The sequence below is a fragment of the Jaculus jaculus genome, chromosome 1 (assembly GCF_020740685.1).
Source record: "Jaculus jaculus isolate mJacJac1 chromosome 1, mJacJac1.mat.Y.cur, whole genome shotgun sequence".
Taxonomy (NCBI): Eukaryota; Metazoa; Chordata; class Mammalia; order Rodentia; family Dipodidae; genus Jaculus; species Jaculus jaculus.
In genome coordinates, this window is record NC_059102.1 from 216,044,176 (window position 1) to 216,071,489 (window position 27,314).

At 39.5% G+C, this 27,314-nt stretch overlaps 1 protein-coding gene and 1 pseudogene across 3 annotated transcripts in view; both read right to left on the minus strand.

Moving 5' to 3' along the window:
• The window catches only part of Snx25 (sorting nexin 25), a 117,033-nt gene that overhangs the window by 42,160 nt on the left and 47,559 nt on the right, over nt 1-27,314 (minus strand). For all 3 annotated transcript variants that reach the window (XM_045133509.1, XM_045133521.1, XM_045133517.1), the window contains one exon: nt 20,577-20,647. In XM_045133509.1, coding sequence (XP_044989444.1) covers nt 20,577-20,647 — 71 coding nt within the window. The remainder of the gene's footprint in view (nt 1-20,576; nt 20,648-27,314) is intronic.
• On the minus strand, nt 722-2,550 carry LOC105944625 (annotated as a pseudogene).

The following is a 27,314-nucleotide window of genomic DNA, read 5'->3' on the forward strand; positions in this document are numbered from 1 at the left end:
AATTAGTATACAAACCCACAGGGGCACAGTGTATTACTTTAATTGGGGGGTGGAGTGGGAGGCAAGACACTATGGTGAGGGGAGAAAGCAAAGTACTTCAAATGTAGGAACAATCATTCAAATAGTTATACACAAATGATCTGAAATCATTTTCTTAAGGACTCAACTTGTGGAAGAAAAATTTTAATTGCCGTTGCAAAAAACACTTGTATGAAGTAGAAACTGGTTTTAAAAGTAACATTAGTAGAGAACATATTCTAGAAAATGGAGTTAACTGGATGCAAAATTCTGGCAGCAATTTAACAGAACAGCCCCAGATGGTCAGCTGAGGCCAATATCTAATGAGGACGAAAGCCTTGTCTGTGGGGAATTTTGGATGATACTTGCAGAAATATTATACTGTGCATAAACCAAATTGAATTGTTTCCACATGATTTGTAAAGTTTCATACAGTAAAAGTTTTTTCTACATGCACTTCAATTTCACAGCAAGAGTGGCATAGAATACCTAAACACAGAAGACAGCATTCATGCAAGGTATCTTAACTCCTTGATACAATAATGCATACACTTCAAAATGATCACACTATCATTATACCTAGGGCTTTCTGCAACTACAGTTGGTGGTTATGGACAGCATAGCCCCCAGTATCAACATCTAGGAAGTAGCCACCACCTTCTATGTGTCTTCGCTTTTTGTGCTTTTTCTTCATCTTTCTTAATCACCTCTGCTGTTGCTGCTTCTTAGCAAAACTGGTAAAAACAAAATTGTAATCATTGAACATGGCACTTCAGCAATTAAGATGTTTAAAACCTTCAATCTTTTGGGGTGAAGAAAGCACTGTGCGACATTTAGAACTCTGATTAACAAACAAGGTGGTCACAAAGTTTCCTGGCTTGAAGACATCCACAACTTCCCTGATCAGGTCATCATAGGAGGTCTGACTTAAGTTTGTTTCAAAGCTGATATAAGAAAATTCTGGTTCTGGAGTGATGTGAATTGTCCAATAAGTTCCATCCGATTTCATTCCATTCATCAAATACCCACAAGGATTGAACAGTGTGGCATCAATGACAGAACCTGTTATCAGGTCACGAATTCCACTTTCACGAGTGACATCCTTTACAGTAACACCGTCTTTCATGTAGAACTGGTCCATAACTGCTGGGTCAAGCTCACTCATCAGAATTTCCAGGGTTTGATCTGGCTGACTGATTGATTACCCGACTCTCTGGGAAATCCAAAGTTTACAAGTACCAACAGTCCGAATTTATACGCCCCATACAATATGCTGCTCCATTTGGGAAAATTGCATTCAGAAACTCTATTTCTTCTTGGAAATTCCTGTGTGGGTATGCTTGGTGAAAAGGCTTCATGAAATTCTTTTTTTAAAATATATATTTATTTCTTTCTCAATTTTTATTAATATTTTTCATGATTATAAAAAATATCCCATGGTAATACTCTCCCCCGCCTAATTTCCCCTTTGAAATTCCATTCTCCATCATATCCCCATCTCAATAAGTTTCTCTTTTATTTTGATGTCATGATCTTTTCCTCCTCTTATGATGGTCTTGTGTAGGTAATGTCAGGAACTGTGAGGTCATGGATATCCAGGCCATTTTATGTCTGGAGGGAGCACGTTGTAAGGAGTCCTACCCTTCCTTTGGCTCTTACATTCTTTCTGCCACCTCTTCCGCATTAGACCCTGAACCTTGGAAAGTGTGACTGAGATGTTACTCAGTACTCCAGTCACTTCTTTCAAGCACTATGATACCTTTTGAGTCATCCCAAGGTCACTGCCACCTGAAAAGAGAAGATTCTCTACCCAAAGTGAGAGTAGCATTAATATAAGGATATGAATATTAAGAGAAGTGCTTACTGGGCCGTTTGATAAGCATAGTATATACATTTATCCAGACATCAGAAGACGTTATACCCCTAGGGCTCATGACTACCCCTGTTTTAAGTTTTCATTATAAGGGATGTGTTCCCACCCATGGAGCAAGCCTCCAGTCCAATTGGAGGGCAGTTGGTTTCCACAACAGACCTGCCACAATTGCACCCATTGGCTCATTTGGCCTGGCTGGCCAATTGTAAGGCTTGCAGTGTCCACTGTTGAGTATCTTCACTGGTGGTATCTCTTTTCTCCCATTGAACTACATATAGAATGGCTTCTTCCAGCTTTCTGTCAGCTCATGAAATTCTTACGAGAATAAAAGAAGCTTGGAATTGAGTAAAACCCACTGTAATCCCTAGCAAGCTTCAACATGGGAACCAGTGCTTACAGCACGAGGGTCGTACCACATGTCTTCAAAATGAAACGTCTCTTGGAGACAAACATGGTACTCTCACTGAGTACATAAGCTTCCTGCTTGTCAGTTTTTGTCACACTTATGATTGAGCATCGCACATCCTTCAAAAGGAGTCCCATTCAGACCTCGGGATGGTGTGAAGATCCCCAGATCCCTGGTTAGCGTCAGGTTGCTGCCTGGAGAACCAAATCTCCAGCAGCTTCTCAGTCCCTTCAAAAAAATGTGCAGCTTCCATCACTGCGAGACTAGTGAACAATTAACAACCACAGAAAATCAGCTAAAATTAAATCTCCTCTCCTGCCGCTGTAGATTGTTCCAGCTGTGTTACTAAAGTAACAGGTACAGGTTCCCTTTGCTTTAGTTTTTTTTTTTTTTTTGCTATAATTTTATATTGACTATCTTTTGAAAAAAAAATGGATTAATAAAAATTTTCCTGGCTATTTTCATGAGCAAAAGTTGAACGTGAGTCTGTTGGAAATAAAGAGGCAGATAGAATTCAGTCTCTGGTAGTCTGCTGCTTTCCCTGTTAGAGAGAGTTGAGCGAGGGCTAGCTAATGTCATCAGACATACAGTGTAAGCCAGATTTGCCATTCTTAAATAAGCTATGTTTTGGGCTTGTTATTTGTTTGTTTTTTTTTTTAAATTTTTTATTTATTTATTTGAGAGCAACAGACACAGAGAGAAAGACAGATAGAGGGGGAGAGAGAGAGAATGGGCGCGCCAGGGCTTCCAGCCTCTGCAAACGAACTCCAGACGCGTGCGCCCCCTTGTGCATCTGGCTAACGTGGGACCTGGGGAACCAAGCCTCGAACCGGGGTCCTTAGGCTTCACAGGCAAGCGCTTAACCGCTAAGCCATCTCTCCAGCCCTGGGCTTGTTATTTGTTGCTTCTTGATTTATATTGACTTTGTTTCCGCTTCTGTTATACATTAGGGAAGGGTCTCACCTAGTCACAAGCTAATTTGGAACCCTTTACAGACCAGAAAACTTAACCTCCTTGTTGTCAGGATTAAGGGAGTAGGTGGAGCACCACACCGCCTAAGGGACAGACAGAGGATCTGGTTGCCATAATACCTACTATTGGATAAATACTGTGTGCTATTTTTCATTGAAAATGTACATTGTTTAGTTAAATTTTAGAAACTATATGTATTTTGTTCCACTCAGCCTACTTGAATACTCTCATACCAGGCAAACCCAACACCTAGGGTCACTTTTGTAGATACTCTGACAGTTTTGACAGCCACAACCAGTGCCTTAAGATCCTACACCCTGAAGATATATAACATCAGATTGATTAATACATCTAATAATACCCAGATAACTAGAAAATCCAATCATCAAATAATACAGGAAGCAAAAATATATACATTATAACACAAGAAACACCAAGAATCAAGACAATATGAATCCACCGAAAAGTATTCATGCATCAGAAATGACCTCCAGTGAGAACGAGTTAAGAGTAAATCACTGAGAAAGATTTCAAAAGAACGATTATGAATATGTTCAAAGAAGTCAAAGAAGAAATCAAAGGAATCAAGGAAGACACAGGACACCAATTTAATGAAATAAAGAGGTCAATACTAGACATAAACAGGAAATAGAAACAATAAAGAAAGCCCAGTTAGAATTACTAGCAATAAAGAACACAGTTAATGAAATAAAAAACTGTAGAAAATCTCACCAGTAGAATGGATAAAGGAGCAGACTGAATATCTAAGCTAGAAGACCAGGTGGCAGATCTAATAAGTTCAACAAAGAGAAAGACAAACTTATAGAAAAGTATGAATGGAAATTTCAGGATATTCGGGACACTATGAAAAGATCAAACATAAGAATTCATGGCATAGTAGAAGGAGACGAATTTCACTCTAAAGGCATAGTAGGCATCTTTAACAAAATCATAGAAGAAAACTTCCCCCAATTGGGAAAGAGGTACTAGTGCTGATACAGAAATCCTTTAGATACCAGCCAGACAAAACCTGGAAGGAACCTCTCCTTGCCATATTATAATCAAACTACCAAACACACAATCCAGAGGAAAAAATATTGAAAGCAGTTAGAGAGAAAAATCAAGTTACCTACAAAGACAAGCCCATCAGGATTACAGCAGATTACTCAACACCAACTTTAGAAGCCAGAAGGGCGTGGAGTGATGTATTCCAAATTTTGAAAGATAACAACTGTCGACCAAGGTTACTTTATCCTGCAAAGGTATCCACTCAAATAGACAGAGAAATAAAGACATTCCACGACAAAAGCAGGCTAAATGAGTATTTGAAGACAAAATCAGCTATACAGAAAATACTTGAAAGAATCCTCCATGCTGAAGAGAAAGAAAAGCATACATAAAAGGAACCTAGAAAAAACAAACAATACTCAAATACTAGTTAACACAAGAGAGCAAAGGTAAAACTGGAAGAACTACAAAAACATGGCAAAAATAAATACACACCTTTCAATAATATCACTTAATATCAATGGCCTCATTGCCCCAACCAAAAGACATAGGTTTGCAGATTGGGTTAAAAAGCAGGATCCTTCAATTTGTTGCCTCCAAGAAACCCACCTTTTTACAACGGATGGACACTACCTTAGGGTGAAACATTGGAATATGGTGTTTAAAGCAAATGGACCTGGAAAACAATCAGGGGTTGCTATCCTAATATCTGACAAGGTACACTTCAGTCCAACATTAGTTAAGAGAGATAACGAAAGTCACTTTACATTGATTAAAGGCACACTCCAATAGGAGGATATTACCATCCTAAGCATATACGTACCTAACATGGGGGCCCCCAAATTCATCAAACAAATGCTATTAGAACTAAGGTCACAGATAATACCAAACACAGTGGTAGTGGGTAAATTCAACAACCCACTCTCATCAGTTGACAGGCCACCCCGGCAAAAACCAAACCAAACCAAACCAAACAAAACAACAACAAAAAACAGACAGGCACCTGGACTAAATGAGGTCATAGAAGAAATGGCCCTAAGAGATATATACAGGACATTTCATCTAAATGCTGCAGAATATACATTCTTTTCAACAGCATATGGAACATTCTCTAAATATACTATAAATTAGCACACAAAGCAAATCTTAAATACAGGAAAATTGAAAGAATTCCTGGCATTGTATCTGACCACATTGGAATCAAACTACAAATCAATAGCAAGAAAAGCTATAGAACATACACAAAATCATGGAAACTAAACAATACACTACTAAATGATGAATGGGTCAACGAAGAAATCAAGAAGGAAATCAAAAAATTCATAGAGTCAAACGATAATGAGAACACAACATACCAAAATCTCTTGGACAAAATGAAGGCAGTCCTAAGAGGGAAATTTATAGCTTTAGGTGCATATATTAAGAAATTTGAAACGTTGCAAGTAAATGACCTAATGCTTCACCTTAAAGCCTTGGAAAAAGAAGAACAAGGCAAAACAAAAATCAGTAGGTGGGAAGAAATAATAAAGATTAGGGCAGAAATTCATGAAATAGAAAAAAAAAAAACAAAACAATCCTAAGAATCAATGAAACAAAGAGTTGGTTCTTTGAAAGGATAAACAAGATTGATAAAACCCTTAGCAAATCTGATCAAAAGAGAGAAGAGACACAAAATAATATAACTGGAGATGAGAAAGGTAACATCATAACAGATACCAGAGAAATACTATAATAGCATATACTCCACTAAGTATGAAAATCTGAAAGAAATGGATGATTTCTTTGATTTATATGACCTACCTCAATTAAGTGAAGATGAGATTAGTCACTTAAATAGACCTAATACAAGCATGGATCCAAGCAGTTATCAAAAATCTCCCAACTAAAAAAAAGTCCAGGCCCAAATGCATTCACTGCTGAATTTTACCAGACTTTTAAGGAAGAGCTAACATCATTGCTTCTTAAGCTTCTCCATAAAATAGAAAAGGAAGGGATCCTACCAAAATCCTTCTATGAAGCCAGCATCACCCTGATACCAAAACCTGGCAAAGATAGAACAAAACAAGAAAATTACAGACCAATCTCCGTCATGAACAAAAATTCTCTACAAAACATTGGCAAATAGAATACAAGAATATATCAGAAAGATCATTCACCTTGATCAAGTAAGCTTTATCCCAGAGATGCAGGGATGGTTCAACATAATAAATGTAATATAAATGTAACATATAAATTGACTGAAGGACAAAAATCACATGATCATCTCATTAGAAGCAGAGAAAGCATATGACAAAATCCAACATTCCTTCATGATAAAAGTTCTATAGAGACCGGGTGTTGCAGTCCGGTTTGCATTGCTGGTAGAAATCACCCAACCAAGAGTAGCTTCTGGGAAAAAGAGGTTTATTTTGGCTTACAGGCTTGAGGGGAAGCTCCACGATGGCAGGGAAAAACGATGGCATGAGCAGAGGGTGGACATCACCCCCTGGCCAACGTAAGGTGGAACACAACAACAGGAGGGTGTGCCAAACACTGGCATGGGGAAACTGGCTATAAAGCCCATAAGCCCGCCCCCAACAATACACTCCCTCCAGGAGGCATTAATTCCCAAATATGCATCAGCTGGGAACCTAGCATTCAGAACACCTAAGTTTATGGGGGACACCTGAATCAAACCACCACACCGGGAATAGAACGAACATATCTCAATATAATAAAGGCTATCTATGACAAGCCTACAGCCAACATATTACTAAATGGAGAAAAACTGGAAGCTTTTCCACTAAAATCAGGAACAAGACAAGGGTGTCCACTGTCCACACTATTATTTAATATAGTACTAGAAGACTTAGCCATAGAAATAAGGCAAGAGACGCACATAAATGAAATACAAATTGGAAAAGAAGAGATCAAGTTATCATTATTTGCAGATGACATGATTCTATATATAAAGGACCCTAAATACTCTACCAGCAAACTGTTAGAGCTGATAAACACCTACAGCCATGTAGCAGGATACAAAATAAATACACAGAAATCAGTAGCCTTTCTATATGCTAACAACAAACACACAGAGGATGAAATCAGAGAATCACTCCTATTCATAATTGCATCAAAGAAAATAAAGTAGCTTGGAATAAAGGGAATAAAGAATCTCTACAATGAAAACTATAAAACACTCAAGCGAGAAATTGCAGAAGACACTAAGAAATGGTAAAACATCCCTTGTTCCTGGATTGGAAGAATCAATATTATAAAAATGGTAATCTTACCAAAAGCAATCTAGACATTTAATGTAATACCCATCAAAATTCCAATGGCATTCTTCACTGAAATAGAAAAAACAACCCAAAAATTCATTTGGAATCACAAAGTATCTTGAATATCTAAAATAATACTGAGCAACAAAAATGAAGCTGGTGGTATACTATAGAGCCATAGTAACAAAAACAGCATGATACTGGCACAAAAGCAGACATGTAGATCAATGGAACAAAATAGAGGACCCAGATGTAAGTCCAAGTAGCTACAGCCACCTGATATTCGATAAAAATGCCAAAAATACTCAGTGGAGAAAAGATACCCTCTTCAGCAAATGGTGCTGGGCAAACTGGATAAATATCTGTAGAAGGATGAAAACAGATTCTCCTCTCTCTCCATGCATAAGAATTAAATCCAAATGGATTAAACACCTTAACATCAGACCTGAAACTCTGAAACTGCTAGAGGAAAAAGTAGGGGAAAACCTTCAACATAATGGTCTTGGCAAAGACTTTATGAATATGTCCCCATTTGCTCAGGCAATAAAACCAGATTAACCACTGAGACCTCATGAAATTACAAAGATTTTGTACTGCAAAGGACACTGTGAATAAAGCAAAGAGGCAACGTACAGGAGTGGGAAAAAATCTTTGCCAGGTGTATATCTGATAGAAGATTAATATCTAGGATACACAACAAACTCAAAAAAATTAAATTATAAGAAATCAAACAAGGCAATTAAAAAACGGGCTATGGAGCTAAATAGAGAGTTCTCAAAAGAAGAAATATGGATGCTGTATAAGCATTTGAAAAAACATTCTACATCCTTAGTCATCAGGTAAATGCAGATTAAAACTACATTGAGATTCCATCTCACTCCTGTCAGATTGGCTACCATCATGAAAATAAATGATCATAAATGCTGGCGGGGATGTGGAAAAAGAGGAACCCTTCTACGCTGTTGGTAGGAATGCAATCTGGTCCAGCCATTGTGAAAATCAGTGTAGAGGTTCCTAAGACAGCTAAAAATTGATCTACCATATGACCCAGCTATAGCACTTCTAGGCATATATCCTAAGGAGACTCATCTCATTTCCTTAGAAGCATGTGCTCAACCATGTTTATTGCTGCTCAATTCACAATAGCTGGGAAACGGAACCAGCCTAAATGGCCCTCAACTGATGAGTGGATAATGAAGATATGGCACATTTACACAATGGAGTTCCACTCAGCAGTAAAGAAAAATGAAGTTATGAAATTTCCAGGAAAATGGATGGATCTGGAAAGGATTATAGTAAGAGAGGTAACCCCAGCCCAGAAAGCCAAGTGCCACATGTTCTCTTTCATGTGGATCCTAGCTACAGATGATTAGGCTTCTGTGTGAGAAGGAAAAAAACTCAGTTGCAGAGGCCAGTAAGCCAAAAAAAGAGATATAAAGGGAAGAGAAAGGAAGAGAGGGAGGTACTTAATAGGATGGTATTGTATATATGTAAGTAGAAGAACAGATTAATGGGGGGTGAAAAGGCCCAACGTTAGGTCAGGGGAAGAGATTTAGTAAAGGAAAGGTGGAGGGAGGGCTAATCAAAATCTAAGAGGATGCAAATAAATCATAGGGAATCCTCCGTTTTTGGACAATGGAACACTCAGGAGCTGCAGATCGTTGCTAGAAAATTTTCAGTGCCAGGGATGAGATACCTTCCAGTGAGTTGTTGGCCAGGGAGGTCCTTGAAACCCCCAAAATATTATAGGCCATCACCGAGGCCCTTGGTTTCCCACCAGGAATAGATGGCAAGACCTTATTGCTGAAGACTCCATAGAAAAATCCTGCTGGAACTGAGCTGATAACCTCCTCCATGTACACCAGCTGACAGAAAGCTGGAAGAAGCCATTCTGCATGCAGTTCAATAGGAGAGAGAGAAATCACCAGTGAAGATAATCAACCGTGGACACTGCAAGCCTTATAATTGGCCAGCCAGGCCAAATAAGCCAACGGGTGCAATAGTGACACATCTATCATGGTGGAAACCAACTGCCCTCTAATTGTACTGGAAGTCCGCTCCAAGGCAGGGAATACAACCCTGATACTGAAAACTTAAAACAGGGGTAGTCATGAGCCCTAGGGGTATAACGTCTTCTGATGTCTGGATAAATGTATATACTATGCTTATCAAACGGCCCAGTAAGCACTTCTCTTAATATTCATATCCTTATATTAATGCTACTCTCACTTTGGGTAGAGAATCTTCTCTTTACAGATGGCAGTGACCTTGGGATGACTCAGAATTTATCGTGGTGCTTGAAAGAAGTGACTGGAGTACTGAGTGATATCTCGATCACACCTTCCAAGGTTCAGGGTCTAATGTGGAAGAGGTGGCAGAAAGAATGTAAGAGCCAAAGGAAGGGTAGGTCTCCTTACAACGTGCTCCCTCCAGACATAAAATGGCCTGGATATCCATGACCTCACAGTTCCTGACACTACCTACACAAGACCATCATAAGAGGAGGAAAAGATCATGACATCAAAATAAGAGAGAAACTGATTGAGATGGGGAGGGGATGTGATTGAGAATGGAATTTCAAAGGGGAAAGTGCGGGGAGGGAGTGTATTACCATGAGATATTTTTATAATCATGGAAGATGTTAATAAAAATTGAGAAAAATTAAAATCAAAGAAAAAAAGTTATGACATCAAAATAAAAGAGGGACTAATAGAGAGTGGCAGGGGATATGATGGAAAGTGGAGTAATGAAAGGGAAAGTGGAGGAGGGAAGGGAATTATCATGGTTTATTGTCTGCAAGGATAGAAATTGTCAATAATAATATTATACTTCAAAAATAAAAGTAAATAAATTAAAATTAAAATTAAAAAAAGAAAGGGGGAGATAAACTGGGCTTGGTGGCGCACACCTTTAATCCCAGAGAGAGACCCTACCATGAAAAAACCAAAAAAAAAAAAAGGGGGGTGGGATTATAGATATAATTAATTGGGCAAAGTTAGGAGTTATGTCTGTTTAAATACTGCTCTGTCTTTCACATTTCTAATACCACCTGGCAACATAATAGAAGCTTATTACATACTTGTCAAATGGATGAATACACTGTCAAACCTGACTAAGAGATCAATAATATGGTTAACATTCTAGTGGGCACTAAACTCTTTCTAGAATTGTGTGGGGGGAGAAAAACAGCATGAAGAACCCTCAAATACTCCTTTTCTTCTCCTCCAATCTGGCTTTTATATCACCCTCCACAAACCCTTCACATCAAATCTTACCAATGTCACTAGTGGCTTTCTCCCACATCATATCTAGCAGGAAGTTTGCAGGACAGACTGCAATAAGAGTAAGATTCTAATTATGGTTGTGACTTGTAAGCTAAAGGTCAGAAATTTTCAAAATCTAATTTAAAATCAATTATAATGGCCTGTTTCCTTAAGTTGACATTATATAACAAATCAAAACCAAAAACTCCTGTTAAATTATTGTTAAATGACTAAACACTGACCATTGCCTTGTGGGCAGTAGACTGCCTGAGCATATACAAACTGAAAGCAGGATTGGGTAACGGAAGATATTTTATTTACAACTAAAGAGAACTGAGCTAGTTCTTTTTATTTATTTATTTATTTTTTGCATATGGATATGTATGTGGCATGTCTGTTCATATGCATGTGAAAGCCAAAGGTTGATATCTCTACTCTCCACTTGAGTTATTGAGGCAAGGTCTCTCACTTGAACCCAAAGCTGGTGGATTCAGCTAGTCTAGCTAGCCAGCTTGCTCAGGTGATCCATTCTTTGCTCCTAAATGCTGGGGTTATAGGTAGGAGGACATCACACACACCCTGCCTGGGAGCTGGAAATCTGCACTACGGTCCTCATGCCTGCACAGCAAGAATTTTATCCACTGAGCCCCACAGAGCTAGTTATAAAACTCATGAGAGAAGACTACCTACAAATACAGATACAGAGTGGAGTCCAAAAGAGAGGCAAGGAGATCAGCTTCAGAGAATGGTCATTTTCTACAAAATGAATGCAGAAAAAATGGGCACAGACACTAGAAAAGTTTACAGATTGATAGAGGGCAGCTGAAGCAGTTCCCTTCACATGGATTCTATTTTCTCTATGGAATGAGGAGGTTACTTGCACAGTGAGGTAAGTGACAGGATGGAGGATCAGGGGAAAATGTGAAATTCACAATAGAAACCTAAGAAGCAAGCTCATTTCAGAGACTCAACATGATAGATTGATAGGCAATGTTCGGGATGGAGGTGATCACCAGATAATATAAATTTACTCCTTGGATATGGTAACTACATAAGTAGGTAGGTTTAGACCATACTCTCTGGAGGTAAGTCATGATATACTTGACAAAGATTTGGAGCCACTCATAGTACAGGGCCTGCATTTGGTCTCTTTTTTTCCCATAGAGTACAGTCTGAATAAGGTTTTATACATCTTCATTCAAGTCCTTCAGTTCCTTGGCCTGATTGTTACTCCATTCATGCTCCACTTAAGTTACCATATGCAAATACATAAAGCAGTACCGAGATGCATTCATTTTTAAAAGTTAGGCACAGTATCACAAAACATGTTCACTGTCAGAAGCAGTTCTTGGGCCTTTATCACATATAGTCAGAGGTACACATCAGGTTAAAAGATGCCTTGTTCAAAATGGCCTGTCAGATATTATGGGGTATTTTTCTATATGTGAACTAAGAAAGTATTATCATCGGATCTCAATAAGCTCTGTACTTAGCTAAAGGACTGAGCAAAGGACTCATTAATCTGGCATTTATCTCAAAAAGAAAACAGCACTTCAGAATCCTTCTTTGTGGGAGAACAATGATAAATGCAGTTTGTCTCAAATTAGTCAAGTGTACACTAAGATGATTTGTGGATATATCTAAAGAAATATGTTTGGAATTTTTTCTGAAGATATTCACTATTTAAACACATACACATATATTATTTTTGAGAGAGAGGTTAAGGTCTCACTTTGTACCCTAGGTTGGCCTTGATCTCATAGTGAACCTCCTGCCTTAGCCTCCCATTTTCTGGAATTACAGGTATGAGCTACCATGCCTAGCTAAACATATCTTTAAATTATAACTTCGTGCACATTTAAAGTATCCTCAAATTCAGCTACAAGTCACGTTTCCTGAAAACAAAACTAGAACTTAACTTTAATTTGAGGTTAAAGAATACTAAAGAAGACAAAAGAAGAAACTAAAACATTTTTATAAACTACCACATTCTTTTTCCTCAAAGAAAATTCTTTAAAAAAGCCTTTGTAAACAACAAAAACTGGAAGCAAATTCAAAAAGAGAAAAAATGAAAGAGAATAAACTTTCACTCAAAACCAAGGCTGAGAAGAATATCTTCATGCTTTACTTTAACTTTGTTTAACTGTAGCTGCCCACATGAATGTTTTGTAAAAGGTGATGCAATGCAACTGTCTGATCATTAAGCTTGGTAAGAAGTACAAAGGTACCTTGTGCTGATAGACAGTCCTGCTGACTTTTGACTTAGAAAATGAATGCCCCACCTAGAGCTGAATTACAAACATGAAGCTCAGGCAGCCAGAGCTTCTGGTGCTTCTGGCACACAAAATCCTTATAAATCCAGTGACTCAGATGAAATGTTTCTTTGTGGATTTAAAGCCCATTCACCCAAGAAATAATTTTGTCAAGAGACAAGTGGGTGTGTGATAATACACTGTGACTCAGCTCAAGCCAGCTTTAGATAGCTGTGCATTGTTAAAACTGAGTTAATCACACATTTAAGAAACCAAGATAACAGTGGCCAATGAAACAGTGAATAGCAGTGGCCCTTTAAATTCTTGCCAAGACAAACACAAATGACAGAGTATCCTAAAGTGATTCATTATAAACGTTTGCAATTTCTTTTACTAGATAGTCGAGATTCTGCTCAGATCACAGAAAAATGAATTCACTCAAAAAGTCCAGGCAAATCCTCTGTCTAAAGGTATTCCAGCAGACATAGAAAGTCCACAATGGAAAGGGTTTTTCCACAAGTCTTCTGCACACAATACAAGACATAGCTATTCCTTAAGCAAGTAGAAGCACTGAGTAAAAACATTGCCAGAACACTACTGTGTCAGGTGATTTCTTCTGAGACAAGAGTAAGGCAGCTTGCAGCATGAACTAAAGATTCCAAAAGCACAAATGCATTAAAATGGCACCAAAGTGTTCTTCATATATGAAAGTTCCATCAGCAGAACAGTTTTCTTTTCCCATACTCTAAGGCAGTATCCTCAACAGTATTTTCTCAACCTAATTAGCATTTTGGCCTGGCAACTTTGTTGTGAGGCACTCTATTAAATACTGTAGGAGTGGTATACCACATCTCTGTCAATAGATGCCAGTAGCATCCATCTTCCTAGAAGTAACAACCAAAGTTGTCTCCAGACAGTCAAATGGGGTCTAAAATTACCCACCTCCTACTTAGTCCCACAGAGAACTGATATTAAGGTATCACTACTATGACCAGAAGGATAAGGTTGCATACTCCCTTACCCTCTCCTTTGGAGCCACAGAGCTTTCACATGCCCCAGGCAGTCAAGGTAGGGAATGAAGACTTCCTCACTAAATGTGCCATTCCTCATGCCACATGCATAGTAACAGACAAGCCAACCTTTAATTCTTCTTGGACTGTTATTCCTAAATCTTACCAAGCCTCTGGTGGGAGGAGGGTTTGAGAAACACTTAGGAATTAGCCAAAGTTCAAGGTGAGCCATGGTGTTGACTTCTTACCATGAGGATCACTTGCCATCAGAAATATTGACCTTGCTTTTCCACTTGAGGCTGGTATGTTCTTTTTGAAAAAGAACAAACAGGATTATTTTATCACTGCAGCCACCTGAAAGGCTATGGTCTAAAGTGCTATGCACTTCAATGGAGAGTATACTTATGGAGTAAGCAGAGTCACAGCAAGCCCTGATAAGCTGAACAAGATGGCTGAAAGGCAGGAGAAGACCTCAAAGCCCACCTCTCCTTCTCTCTTCTAATGTGTCACATGCTGGAACCTGGAGCACTTCCTATGGTTTAAGGTCTCCAACTTCATGTGACACATTTTTTTGAAGTCACTAGTATCAGTTCAACCCACACATAAAACACAGAACCCTGTTTCCAATCTAGCACTGGGACATGAGTAAATCTGAGGTACACACTGAGGAGACAGATATCCTTTCATAACATATTCCTACGAAAATAACTAGTGCAGTGGAGAAAACACAGGATTAAAAACTACGAGACCTGTGTATCACTTCTGAAGTTCTTCTCCTTTCAAGCCAGCCAAAATGTTTATGATCTCTGGACCTAACTTCATCTTACAAAAATATGACAACTGGGGCTGGAGAGATGGCTCAGTGGTTAAAGGTACATGCTTACAAAGCCTGCCAGCCTGGGTCCAATTCCCCAGTACCTACATAAAGCCAGATGCACAAAGTGGCACATGCATCTGGAATTCATTTGCAGTAGGAAGAGGCCCTGGTATACCCATTCTCTCCGTCCCTCTTTCTCTCTCCTTCCCTCTCCCCTTACAAATAAATAAAAATATTTAAGAAACATTTAACAACATGTAACAACTATAGGGGAGAAAATGGGAAGAGAGTTGACTATAAAACCAATGTGATGGAAATTACAAAAACCTCATGAAGCTGTGAGTGTAATGGAAGTACCCAAACCTTCAAGTGCTTCAAGGCAGAGGATGTAAGTGGGCCATCAGTAACATCAAGCTGCAGGTTGTACTCACCATGCAAGGCCTGGACAGGAAGAAGCAGAGACATCACCCCAGGAGCAAGAACAGAGAAGCAACCTAAGGTCATATCTTAATTTGCTCAGGCTTCTATAGCAAAGTACCATGGAAATTAATTTCTCACAGCTCTGGAGGTTATCGAGTCCAAGATTACTGTGTCAATTCATGAACAGGTCCTCACATAGTAGAAGGGGCAGTAGAACTTCCCATGGCCTCTTTTGTTAGGTGCTAATTTTCTGCCAAAGGCCCCTTCTTCTAATACCATGACCATGTTAAACAAAAGAATTTTGGGGGAATAGTACTTAAACCTCAGCAGGTCTTCTGCATATACATTTATAAATATTTATAAATTGGGAACTGTGTGCATCACTTTACTATAGTACTAGACACACATCATAGCACATTAGAAAGGACCCTGAGAAATCCACTAGAGCCCATAGATTGGTTTCCACCCTTCAGGCGGACTCTTATAAACTAGAACAAAGAGGCTACATAACATCTTTAGGAAGAACTCCTAAGGAGAATTATTGGCTTTTATGAGAAGACAAAGTATGTATGCACGTGTATGTGTGACTGTATGTATACATATGATAGTCTATGGACCTACACTTGTATTTTCAAAATTGTTTAGTTATGCTCTAAAGAAAACCTGTTGAGCTATACTTTAGCTAAGATAGCTAAGATGCACAGTTTTATAAGGTGAGCAAAAAGAAAAGGAGCTGGGGAGATTGCTCAGTGGTTAAAGAAGGCTGCTTGGCCCTGGTTCAATTTCCCAGTTGTCACATAAAGCCAGGTGCACCAAGTAGTACATGTGTCTGGAGTTTGTTTGCACTCATCCTCATGTGCTCTTCTCTTTCCTATAAAATAAATCACACACACACATACACATTTAATATATATATATATATATATATATATATATATATATATATATATATGCACACACACATACATACATACACACATATACATATATATACACATATATACACACATATACATACATATGTATATGTGTGTGTGTGTATATATATATATATATATATATATATATATATATATTACTTATTGAATTATTAGAAAGAGAGAGGCAGATAGAGAGAATGGGTGCACTAGGGCTCCAGCCACTGCAAACGAACTCCAGATGCATGCTCCACCTTGTGCATCTGGCTTATGTGGGTCCTGGGGAAATGAACCTGACTTCTCAGGCACGCACCTTAACTGTTAAGCCATCTCTCCAGCATCCCCAACATATATTTTAAAGCCAGGTGTGGTAGCACACGTGTTTACTACCAGCACTTGGGAAGCAGAAGTAGGAGGATTGCTATTGAGTTTGAGGCTACCCTGAGACTAAATAGTGAACTGCAGGTCAGCCAGGACTAGAACACTAGAACACTATCCCCCCACCAAAAAATTTTTTTTAATGAGTAAAAAGTCAAAAAGCCTCCAAATCTATGATAATTGTATCAGTTTTCATTTACACTATTTACACACGGCAGTTTCCAGCACTCAGATCAATCAACCTTATGTCCTTTGCTAGAAATCACTGAATAAACATTCTTTGTCTGAATAAACATTCTTTGTCAACTATTTTTAATAACATTTCAGGACTCAAAGCAACAAAGAAAGAAACCACAGAAGCTGATTATACTGGACATATTCATCAAATTACAGCATATGTCCAGTATTGCTAGAATGCTTAAACATAGGCAGATGATTTGAAACGACCATTTCTCAACTACTCTGGCTCTTCTGGCAATTTATAAATAACAAGCTGCAAAACCAAGTATTAAAATGCTAACATTTAAATACCAATGTCTATATTTTCTGGTTCAAAGAATGTGGGTTGTTTGCTAAGTACCACCAGTAATATGCAAGGGAAAATTAGGTATGCAAACACCTTGGGTATACTCAGACCTGTAGAACCAGGAACTGGCACAGGGAACAGCCATCTGCAGTTTAACAAGCTCTCCAGGTGAGTCTGCTGTGGACTATAGTTTGAGAAGCATGGGGCCAAGGCTCTTTAGACCCAGCCCTTGTCTATCCACCTTGCCTCTCCACTGCATGCCAAGCACTAGCACACTTGGCATATGCCACATACTCAAGGATGTTTCACTGCTCTCTCCCTTGAGTGTGTGCATGCACTATGGTACCATCTACTCATGTCACATGCCTAATGGGAATGAGAGCTGCACAGTCCTTATAATTCTACTCAGCGTTACTCTAAAGAGATAGCATTTCTTGGTCTGTGCTCCATTCTCAAATAGAGTTTACCACTCCATACATCTGTGACACTATGAAATCCTGAACACAGACTCTGCTTGTTTATCAAATGACATTATCATTCTGTGTATGTCTTCCTGTCTCCCACTAGACTATGGCTTCCTGTAGTTCAAGGACAGTTTTATTTATTGCATTGCTATACTTAATACACAGTAGCACTCAAGAAATATTTGTTGACTAAGGGAAGACCCATTTCTAGTGATTAAGCTATCCTCCAGAGTGAGCTCTCCACCGAGATTTTGCATCTTAATTACAAGACCTGAAGGGCTTACATTTAACCCAGAACTTGGGGAGGTAGGTCATGGTATGCTCAGAGAAGAAACCAATAATTAAGCTGGGCATGGTGGAGTACACCTTTAATCCCAGCACTTGGGAAGCAGAGGTAGGAGGATCACTGTGAGTTCAAGGCCACCCTAAGACTACTACTCCAGGTCAGCCTGGGCTAGAGTACAACCCTACTCTGAAAAACCAAAATAAAAAGAGAGAGAGAGAGAATGAAAGAAACCAGTGTTGGATATTAAATATAAAAGTAGGACTTCCTAGGCAGGATGAGAAAGTAAGAGCATACCAAGAAGAAACAATATGAGTAAGTACTGAGTCAAGAGGGATCAAGATGAGTTCAGGATGCAAAAGAGTTCACAAAGCTGAAGTAGCAACATGGGTAGAATGACAAGAGGCAAAGCTGAAGACAGAGATTGTGCCTGAATGAGCAGGACTTTCTGGGTCATGCCAAAACAAAGGGGGGAAATTAAACATTTGAAACAGGAAAATGGCACAATAAAATCTGTATATACTGTTTTAAAAATCACCATGACTTACTCTTCAGTGGTATAGTCATTGGTTAAGTTACCCCTGTTCCAATAACCTCCCAGCTATGCTCATGCAAGCAAGCCTAATTTAATTCAGTGAGTCACACAAAAAAAGGGATATATAAATAGGATGGGGATTGATTGGGAAGGAAGAGTTTTAGTGGGAGAGAGGAAAGGATAGAATTTTGGGGACTAAGATCAACATACATTATATACATGTATGAAAGTGTCAAAAGCAAAAAAAAAAAAAAACAAAAAAAAACAAAAAAAAAACACAACTTTTAAATTGTTCACTGTATCCAAAATTTTTCTTTGAGTTACATCTAGTATAATTTTCTTGCCCATAGGACATCTTAAAACCCCTTCTCAGGCTTGTCTATATACTCCTACTCTCGGCCCACCTCTAGTATAGGGCCACTGGGGCCTCACCAGTTCTGCTTGCCTTAGGATGGATCCTTCACTGTGACTTCCAAGTGTGTCACAAGCATCAGAAACTCTGCACTCAACCTGAAGCCACAGTGGCTTTGAGACCAGTTTTTCTCAACTCTAAGCCTATAAGGTCATGTCAAGCCAGTTTTTAATAAGCAGGAAACAGAGAGAGTCCTACAGCTTAAGACAGAAAGAGATGCTCTGGTTAAAAGGCAAACCAAACAACCAAGTCTATCAAGTTAGAATTTAGACTAATATATTTGATCAGAGAGCTTTTATAAACTACAATTTTACTCAAGTTCAAGTATGAATCTGTGCACCAGACAGTCTGCTAGCCACTTGTACATGCTGCTTTCTTTGGTCACTAAGGAGAGATGATTACTAGAAATTCACTATTCTTAGTGTCTTATGTGGTATCCTAGTCATCTATTTAGGCTAGCTTTGCCTTGAAGTAAATCGTGAGAGTCCATCCCAGTCTATGCTTTAATAACTTTATTGAGATATAATTCATACATAAATTTTATTCACTTTCTTTATATGATGCACTGTTTGTTTTTTTTTAGCATATTCAGAGTTGTGTAATTCAGCACCACAATCAAGATGTAGTACATTTTTTTTCTAACCCGAAAGCAGTTACTTGCTCCTTCATTTTTGCCACTGCATCTTAACCACAGGCACTCTCAAGCCCCAGGTCAGTGCTCTAGACTTCCATCACACTACTGGAAGCACAGTCAGCCTCTGCTCCAGTTGGACTAGTATTCCCACTACCAGCCCCCCAACACACACATATGTGGTTTTTCTCCAAAGTATGCATTACCCTCTGAAAGACTCTATTTCTTCACTGTCTGCCTCCCAATTTACTGAGAAAGAACTTTTGTTTACTACTATACATCATCATCGTGCAAGAGGTATTCAACACAGGTTTTTGTGTAATCATATATTCACTGACTTCCTTCGTGGACAGTGATTTTAAGAACCAATGCCTCTACCTAGTCTACACATGTACTTCCTTTTATACTGCACCTATCTTCTGTCAGTGACTCAATGGGGAAAGGGAAAGTCCCCAAATCAAGCTTCTTCAGCATGTTTAAAGTCTCTGTCCAACTCCTCTCGGTTCTTTTAGCATTATACTCCCTGATTGGATTGGAATAGGCCTAGAGATTTTTATGAAGTCTCTTCTTCCAGATGAAAGTAGTCTGCCTCTGAATAGCAAACCAAAAGCTGTTCTACACTCTGATAGTAGCAGGTCTTTAAGCTTCACATACGCAAGGGGGAATGTTAGCAGCAGGCAAGCTACAAGGAGCTGAAAGCCATCCTCATTCCCAATTATATGTTGCTTTTTGTTTTTTGGTTTTTAGAGGTAGAGTCTCACTCTAGTGCAGGGTGACCTGGAATTCACTATGTAGTCTTAAGGTGGTCTCGAACTCATGGCAATCCCCCTACCTCTGCCTCCCAAGTGCTGGGATTAAATGCATGTGTCACCATGCCCAGCTTTATATGTTGCTTTTTGACCCAAAACACACTAGAATGAGGAAAAGTTTTCAGCAATCTAAATGCTTAACTAACAGAAAAGGTGAAGTGAAGAATGAAACACTAACTCACTGGAATCATTTAAATGACTATCAAGATTACATTTCAAAATAGAAATATCAAAGAAAGTTATGATAAAATTTCATAAGAAAAATAATATGCATAAGTCAGAAGAGACTGGAGATAATAGTAGAAAACAAATTGGTTCTTACCTTTGTGCCGCTTCAGCTGGGGAATGCTGCTAATTGTAGTTGCTTGGATTATTTCTACAACGATTTGATACCTGATTTTAAGAAAGAAAAAAAAAATGAGGCTCAGTAGGGAGGAAATATATTTTCTACATGTTTTCAGAAACACCATTCAACTGTATTTATAGAAACAAATGTAACACAGGAGATATGAATCACCCACAGGCCTCGTCAAAATAATCCAACATGGCTTCAGCACCCATGAAAAGCAGGCATTGTGCTACTTGCTAGTCATGTCTGAAGCCCTAATGGATGAAATACTCTGCTCTAATAGAGATCAAAAGCATTATCCTACTTGTCCTCTCATCAAAATATCTGAACTCATGCCTAACTCTACTTTCTCTTCACAACATTCCCTAGTAAACAACCATTGGGTCTGCCTCCCAAGTAAGACAGCCATAAACGATGCGTGGGTCACTCCACTGGTCAAACATTCCAGGTGTCCCTGATTCTATCCTCTTAAACCCTGGCTTGAGTGCCCCTGTCAAAACACGCTCTTAAAAGTCTTTCTTCATCCCTCCCTTGCTCAATACCTCCATGAACCTCCTTAAAGGAGAACCCCACACTCTAGCCAGCACATTAGATTTCAGTCTTCTCTGAAATGCTAAATTACTTCTGCCCTGTAATATTATCAGTTCACTTATGATTTTATATTGCTGGAGAGTCATCTACTTCCACAAAGAATGTGACAGTCATTTGGGAGCCTAGTGGAAGCCTCAAAAAGGCTGATACATGTTTGAGCTAAAATAGAATTGTGGCATTGTCCATAATAAAAATATGATACATTTTTTTTCTTTTTATCTAGTTCATAAGCTTCTTGAAGACAGAAATTCTCTCTCCTTCTCTCCTTCGTACCTAACTTGGCACTACAGTAGGTCCTCAATAAATATTAATGAGCTAACTTACATCTCAAATAATTAACAAGAACATATAATATTCTGAAGAATTTCTTTGATATTTTTAGTGACTCATTCTTTGGAAGATATGAGTTACCACAGAGGGTACTGAGGAAAATATACACCATCTGAGTAAAGAGTTAACATTTTTTTAGTGAAGCTATAAAATCATAATGTAACACCAGCTAACATTTATAAGTTCCTTTAAGTAATGGATTTCTGTTTAAATATTTTAATCCACATCATCTCATTTAATCCCCATAATAAATGATATAATTGCCTCCACATTGCAGAGGTGGAAATCAGAGTTCAAATGGATTAAGAAACTCCTAGGACATCCCACTGTTTCTAGGTACCAGAGCCAGAATCACAACTGAGGGTTGCCTGACTTAAAGCCATTTTCCTGATATTCTAAAATTCAATATAAATCAGTGCTGGCCTTCACAAAGGCTTCTCAAAGTATGTAAGCATGAGCAGTGCCAGATAATATTTCCAGACCTACTGCCTCTTTCTCTTTCTTGGACAGTTTCTCTAAATTAGATCACATCCAATACCCATGACACATTCCAGCTTCCCTGACTGCCAGCCTGTGTTCTCTCCTATCAGCAGAAATCCCACTAGTTCCTAAACATCTTACTACATGACCATTGCACTTAGGATCTTCTTCTCTTTCATAGTATAAAGTACTTGCTCCAAGCCGCTTCTTGGCTCTTTATAGGTTACTCCACTAACCTTAAAATCTGTCTTACCACCACATGCTTAGGATGCAGGACACTGAGAAATCAAGCTGGAACTGAGCTGGAAGCCTACCCACAGTTAACTAGCTGCCATGATGCTGGAAAGGACTATGCAGCCTGTTAAAGGAGACAGCCATCAAGTATTCTTTCCAGCAGTGGGCCCTGAAAGCTTTATGGCTGGCCATCCAGGCCACATGTGACAACTGGTACAATGGTGTTATGTCTGTTATGGGAGAAACCAACTGCTCTCTATACCCAAGGCACATTCTAAGGGAGAGAATTCATGCCTGGTACTGAAAACCTAATCAAAAGCCTCTGGCTAGGGAGGTCATAAGCCCTAGGGGAAAAACTACTACTGTTATCTGGGTAAATGGATATATTATGCCACCAAATTGCCCTCTACATATTTATGTTTGGGCTGGGAAATGGCTTTGTGGATAAGGCACTTGCCTGCGAAGCCAAAGGACCCAAGTTCAATTCCCCAGAACCCATGTCAGCCGGATGAAGAAGATGGCATATGTGTCTGCAGTCCATTTGCAGTGGCTAGAAAGCCCTGGTGTACCATTCTCTCTCTCTTTCTCTGTCTAATAAATAAAGTATTTTTTAAAAAGTATGTTTATGCCCATTTATTAATGCTATACTCACTTTTGGCTAGAGAGGCTTCTCATTTCAATTAGCAGTGACCACTGGGGAGAAACAAAACTCACCAAAAGTGCTGAGAAGTGTCAGGAGAGGGTTCAGCACTAAGTGGGACATCTCTATCACACCCTCCAAAGCTCAGGAACTGTTGTAGAAGAGATGGCAGAGAGAATTCAAGAGCCAAAAGAAGGCAAAGAGTACTTTGAAATATTGTTTTGCAGACACAAAGTGGCCATGGCATTCATAACCTCACAGTAACTGACTGTTGCACTTAGATTTGCAATACTAGCAGAAAACACTCGACCAAGAACATCTTATGGGGAAAAAAAGATTAGTTTGGCTTACAAACTCAAGGGGAAGCTCCATGATGGCAGAGGAAAATGATGGCAAAAGCAGAGGTGGAGCTGACTATAACACCCATAAGCCTGCTCCCAACAATGCACTGCTTCCAGGAGGCTTCAATTCCCAAATTGCCATCACCTGGGGACCTAGCATTCAGAATGCCTAAGTTTATGGGGGATATTACTTTGGTAGTACCTACATAAGACCTGCATGTTTAGGGGGAGGGGAATGATGATATCAAAATAGAAGAGGGACTAGTGGGAAATAGGGGGTTCAGTGGAGGAGGTAGTAAGAGAAGGGGAAATGGGGTGGGGTAAGGAATCAGGTATATTGTCTACACGTATGGAAGTTGTCAATAAAAACTAAAAATATCTATCATGGAATAGATCAAACTAAGGGAACTTACACAATCACAGAAAGACAATTGTCACACAATCTCACTATCTGTGGTTCCTAACCTATATCAGCTCAAGTTGCTGACATGAATGGCATATCACGGCTTGGACAATAGGGAGGGTAGGCCTTTGGGGAGGGGGAAAAGGAAGGGTGCGGGGGGGATACAAAACTGAACCCAAATTGAGCTGGTACCATAGAAACCTATATCCTGGAAGTTAGACTAAAAGGTTGAACCCTCAACAGATCCTTAGGGGAGCACCTGAATTGAAGAGCCCTAGAGACGGTGAGATGAAGCCTAACCTTAAATTTCTCCTCTTTCTTTCTCTTTCTCTCTCTTTTCTGTATTTTTCTTTTTTCTTTACCTTTGGTGCTGTCCTGTAATTCCCTGTACCAAGATGAGGTTAACATCCACAACAAGCTGTTAATCAGAGAGGCCTACAAGGTCTCCCAAAACCAATATGACAGACTTCTGTCAGAGCATTTGATTGCCCACCAAAAGTTAATGATAAGAGCCTACTTCTAAAGACACTATACGTTGTCAGCATGGACTATGGAGAGACCGGGTTGGATTCCAGAAGAGAGTCAGTCCATCTAGTGCTGGAAGGTGCTACATGAGCTACCAGGGGGTCAAGTGGCCAACATTTGTCCAAGCAACTCAAAATCTAAGCTACTCAGAAGCAAACAACCCAATGTGATGCTCACACAAGTGAAGTCATGGCACACTGCCATGGTGGGTAGCCATCTGCTCTTGGATTGCCTAACGGACCCACTCAGCAGAAAGGAAACCATATCTGGAACTGGGAAACAAGTCAGAATCATCCAGATAACAATTTTGCTTTCCAATACTAAGCTTCCACGAATCTTGGCCTGTAAGAGGGTCTACACCCTTTAAATTCTCTCTAAATTAACAATGGTTATACCACTTAACTGGTGCTGACTTCACTCTCCATTGGAGAATGTGCTTCTCTTTTTATGATGGAAGGACCTGAGGAGATAAACGACCCAGGGCACTTCACCCCAGCCCCAGCTGAAACCACAGAGGAACTGGGAAAATGAGCCAAGAGTGCTGCTTTCTCGGTGAACCTGACATCAGCACAAGGGTGAAGGAGATCAAACACTGAGGACACTCAACACCTACCAGAGCAGAGATCCAGAGGCTCCTAAGAGCCTATCACTGAAGTAGATTTAAAATGTACCCAACATGGCTCAGGGAATTTTGCAGAAGAGGGGGTGGAAAGACTGTTAGAGCCACAACTTGAGATATTATGCAGAGAGACACTGCTTCTCCCCCATAATTGACTGCTACACCCACAAAGCATGACCCACAATCCCCACACGGTTGACCTGCATCCCCAATGAGGAGGGCCTCTTAGGAAAAGGGGCAGGGATGAGGGAAATGATGGTACCTACATGTGTTGTTTACATACTCAGTATGTCCATACATAATACAAATAAATTTAAGAAAATAAAATAGGGCTGGAGAAATTAGTTACCGGTTAAAGCACTTGTCTGTGGAGCCAAAGGACCCAGGTTGGATTCACCAGGACCCACATAAATGAGATGCATAAGGTGGCACATACATCTGGAGTTCATTTGCAGTGGCTGAAGGCCCTGGTGTGCCCATTCTTTCCCTGGCCCCCCTACCTCCCTCCCTCCCTCTTTTTCTCTCTCTACCTCTCTCAAATAAATAAAAGATATTTAAAATAAAATTTTTTTAAAAGATTTATCTTGCTACTTAGCTAGTTATATCCACATGGACCTCCTATACTGGATTATAAACAACAAAGTATCAGTGGCAGGAAGTAAAATCCTAGGATCCAGAATAAATTCATTTCAACATTATACTAGGACCTTTGTGGCACAGTTATACACTATAGGCATTTGAAGATGACTATTACATTTTCTTGATTTCACTTTCACTTGACACCTTTGGTAGACAACAAATGACCTTCTCATTCTCATTTTCTTAACAAAACCAGACAACACATGCATGCAGATGTTAGCCATCCTTCACAACATGAATTTTTAACCAAGCCCAAGGACAAATGCATGCAGATGTTGGCCATCCTTTACAGAAAGAGTTCTTAACAAAACCCAATGACACATGCATGCAGATGTTGGCCATCCTTCACAACATGAGTTCTTAACCAAACCCTATGACACAGGCATGCATGAAGATGTTAGCCACTCTTTACATGAAATCCTCAGAGCTCTAGCTTTGCTTCCTCCAGAGGAGGATAAGCTCATGTTGGTGCTGGGTCTGGTTCAAGAGCCTAGAGACCTGATATTTGCAGACACTACTTGATTGGAAGTGCATGGACTGTTGGTAGGTTTTCCCAAAATGACAATGTAACTCAAAAATTAAGAAGGAGGGCTGGAGAGATAGCTTAGCCATTAAGGCGTTTGCCTGCAAAGCCAAAGGACCCAGATTCAACTCCCCGGGACCCATGTAAGTCAGATGCACAAGGGGGTGCATGCATCTGGACTTCATTTGCAATGGCTGGGGACCCTGAGCGTCCATTCTCTATCTCTCTTTTTCTCTCTCCTTTACACACACCCTCTCTCTTTTCTCTCTCTCAAATAACTAAAAATAGATCTAAAAAAAATTAAGAAGGACTACAATTGGGATTCAGCTATTTCCCAACTCTGGCAATACTCTGCCTATAGTATGTCTTGTCCAGGGTCAAGGAAAAAGCCACAAACAGGGAAGTGCCACCTGATGCTCTGAGTAGCCACTCTGTATCACTTCTATTTTGCTAAATAAAGACTTTGAGGAAGTTTGTACTTATGAACTCTTCCTGCCAAACTGGAACACCATAGAAATCTATAAATGCATTGCCCTCCTACTGTCTGTGGGTCAGAATAATTTGGGAACTTTTACATTTACTTCAAAATTTATATATCAAATTCTGCATGTGTATGTCTATACTTCATTTCATTAAATACATCTTACATAGACTGGGGTGTGTGTGTCCAATATGATATATGCAAATGAGTACATTCCAAGCATGTGCCTGCAGTGATCAGAGGAAACCATTGGATGTCTTTTCTCTATTGTCCAACCATTTCTTTCCTTAAGACAGATTTTCTCACTGTTTCTGGAGCTTGCCATTTTTGGCAAGTGCCAGCCATTCTCCAGCCTGTTTTCCACGGGACTGGGTATACACAGTCATGCCCAGCTGTTTACTTGGATGCCAGATCTCAGGCCCCTATGCTTATGTGGGAAGAACTCTTACCAGTCGGGCGTGGTGGCAAACGTCTTTAATCCCAGCCCTCGGGAGGCAGAGGTAGGAGGATCGCCGGGAGTTTGAGGCCACCCTGAGACTCCATAGTGAATTCCAGGGGTCAGCCAGGGATAGAGTGAGACCCTACCTCGAAAAACCAAAAAAAAAAAAAAAAAAAAAAAAAAAAAAGAACTCTTACCAATTGTACGACCTCTCCAGTTATATATGGTTTTAATGTTTTTGTTTATTTGTTTGCAAGCTGAGAGAGAAAGAAGAAAGAGAAATGGAGGGGGGGGGGATGAGAAGGAGGGAGAATGAGAATGAATAAGTGGGCATCAGGACCTCTTGTCCACTACAAACAAACTTCAGATAAATGACATTATTTACAGATGACATGATTCTATACATAAAGGACCCTAAAGACTCTACCAGCAAACTGTTAGAGCTGATAAACACCTATAGCCATGT